The sequence below is a fragment of the Bombina bombina genome, chromosome 1 (assembly GCF_027579735.1).
Source record: "Bombina bombina isolate aBomBom1 chromosome 1, aBomBom1.pri, whole genome shotgun sequence".
Lineage (NCBI taxonomy): Eukaryota > Metazoa > Chordata > Amphibia > Anura > Bombinatoridae > Bombina > Bombina bombina.
Genome location: NC_069499.1, coordinates 840563970 through 840566469, shown reverse-complemented (window position 1 = coordinate 840566469; position 2500 = coordinate 840563970). Strand labels below are relative to the sequence as shown.

General features: G+C 39.5%; 1 protein-coding gene across 2 annotated transcripts in view; it reads left to right on the top strand.

Moving 5' to 3' along the window:
- The window catches only part of PMFBP1 (polyamine modulated factor 1 binding protein 1), a 347880-nt gene that overhangs the window by 65555 nt on the left and 279825 nt on the right, over positions 1 to 2500 (top strand). For both annotated transcript variants that reach the window (XR_008400176.1, XM_053699461.1), the window contains exon 2: positions 1507 to 1571. Coding sequence is in view for 1 of the 2 variants with exons in the window: in XM_053699461.1 (XP_053555436.1) it covers positions 1507 to 1571 (65 nt within the window). In the remaining variant the exon portion in view is untranslated. The remainder of the gene's footprint in view (positions 1 to 1506; positions 1572 to 2500) is intronic.

Here is a 2500-nt window from a genome sequence, read left to right as displayed (position 1 = left end):
GGGTGTCAAGCAAACAGTGGGTTCTACTAGATTATAATTTAATAAGTGAGTTTACACTGCACATATATCTGTTTAAGGACCCTCAAAATATTTTTGCTTATTTCACTTTTTTTTTTATCTAGTTAATAAAAATACACATTTGTGCAAATATTGTGTAAATATTACGGTATAATTGTCTAAATTTATTTCAAAATGCTAATACCTCCTTGCTTTTTAGCATCTCTCTGTCCTTCTGTTTAAAAGACTGCTTGTGTGTTTCATATTCAGCTAGAGTCATTACGGTTTTGCATATTATTAAATCTTTCTACAGAACAACAGCGACATCTGCATGTGTCAAAATATCATGTGAGGGAGAAATAAGTGAATGTATAAATGAAATGATCCCACATACTTACGTTTCATGAAGTTAATCGCCATAGTGCATTCCCATCACATGTACATACACACCTTCTACAATGAATGAATTCTATGTAGAGGAATGTAGGTAGTTCCAAGGGAATGATATAGACCTTCAGGGGATGAAAGTTTTGAGCCTGAATGTTTAGATAATGCGTGAGTGAGGTTTTTGAATAGACATCCCTTAAAAATCTCATAGATGTGAACTTCTCTCTAGACTCTGTAGAAAATTCCTTTTACTTTTATTAACAAAAATGTATCACCTACCAAATATCCCCTCCAGAAATGCCAGTTCCTTGAAACAAAGGTAATCTTCCATAGCCAAATTATCAGCAATATAACAAGTTTATGAAAAAAAAACAAGGTTTTCCGTTTCTGCGTGCCAAGTGAAAACAGGTTAGCGTATCCCAGATAGTTAGAGCTCCCAATTATCCTTTAGGCGTTGATTTTATTAAACTCCAAGGCAAAAATTGGAATTGTACTCCGATAACCAGATACCTTCATTGTTCCTAACTTTCTCCACTCTGAAAGCGCACCGCACAAACTGTTATAATGAGATGCAAATGAGATATGCAGAAAGCATTTCCAGTGCAGAATAATTAACCACTGGAGACATTAGCTGCTAAGATTAGACTGTGCGAGTTTAATAACCCTCTGCCAGCCCTCCGTTCCTGTTAGGGCTCTGTAAGCCCCTTGGCAGAGCAGTAAGCTCCGGACCCATTGCCTATCTCTGTGTTTCTCCTGCTGAGAGGGCTGTACTGCCTCATCCAAACACAGAATTTGCATTGCTTGCCTTTGTAATCCAGACAGTGTGGGGATGGGAATCTTTATTATTTCATAGTGTGCCAAAGCTCGTTAGCCAAACAATTATTCCTCATTAAAGCCTGGTGCAGATTTATTAAGAATAATACATGAAAATATCCTCAACGATTGGCATATTGTTAATTAGAAGCCATCAGTGCAGCTGTAAATCCTGTGTGGCTTTTATATTCCAAGTCAGGTTGTCAATGCCCCACACAACGGGAAACAGCATTACCCTTCTGCTTAGTCTTGTAAAATCCTCACCATTTTGGTGTAAACCTTTTCTCATTGTATCCTTTTTATTTTCAGAACCAGCCTTTGGCCCATCACTCAGTGCCAACAGACCTAACAGGATCCAATAGAGCATCAACCATGTAAGTACCCAACCCTCTCCCCAAAAGAACAGCACAACAGGATAAACAGAAGGTTTACACCCACAGCTTATACTATTCAGATGCCAATCCTGTTTTACAAAGTGGCACACTCCTTGGCTGCCTGCCTTCAAGTTTGTGGTCCTCTTGTATGATGCAGCCTCTTCTAACATAAGCAGACCTGGAGAAAGACTTTGGTTTGGCCCCATTCATCTCCCTGGTGATTACAGCAAATGCAGATAAATTTCTCTGTCTGATCCTGCTGCTTCTAGGGGAACTGCGCCTCTCCTGCATTGTACCTGCTCTAGAAGTATTTGTGTAACTCTTTGCATGTGATTGCATGTGAGTGTACACCTAAGTATGTGTGTGTCTGTGTGCTCAGTATGTGTGTGTGTGAGATATCCCAGGTGACCTTGTAATTCTAATACCTGAACACTTAAAGATCCCTTTATATCTGCATAGGTTATAACTGATGCTCACTGCTGTAATAATTTGCTTTTTTTCCATCCCAGACCCTGCTGCTGCTGGCACCTCTTTTCTTGACCAAATGGCAGCATCCATCTTATGGCGTTTATCCAGCTTATACAAATATATATATATATTTTTTTTTTAATCAAAGGGCCAGCCTGGCTTTTGTTTGTTATTGACAAAGCGTTTCTTCTCATGTTGTTAATAGTAAAACTTGCATGCCAAGCAAGTACACAGCCGTAGGAAAAAAAATGTCCCTAGAGAAGTATTGGTTGCTGTGAGATGCCCAACACACTGGCACGGATCCTTCACTGCTGTGCTTTCCCATTTTTTTCTCCATTTTTCCATTGCAGTTGCCACCTCTGATATCACACTCAGGGCGGGCATCCTCAAACCTGGCATCTACGTTTCATGGCGTAGAAGAATCCATCATTGCTTACTCACTGCAGTATAAAGAGTATTGT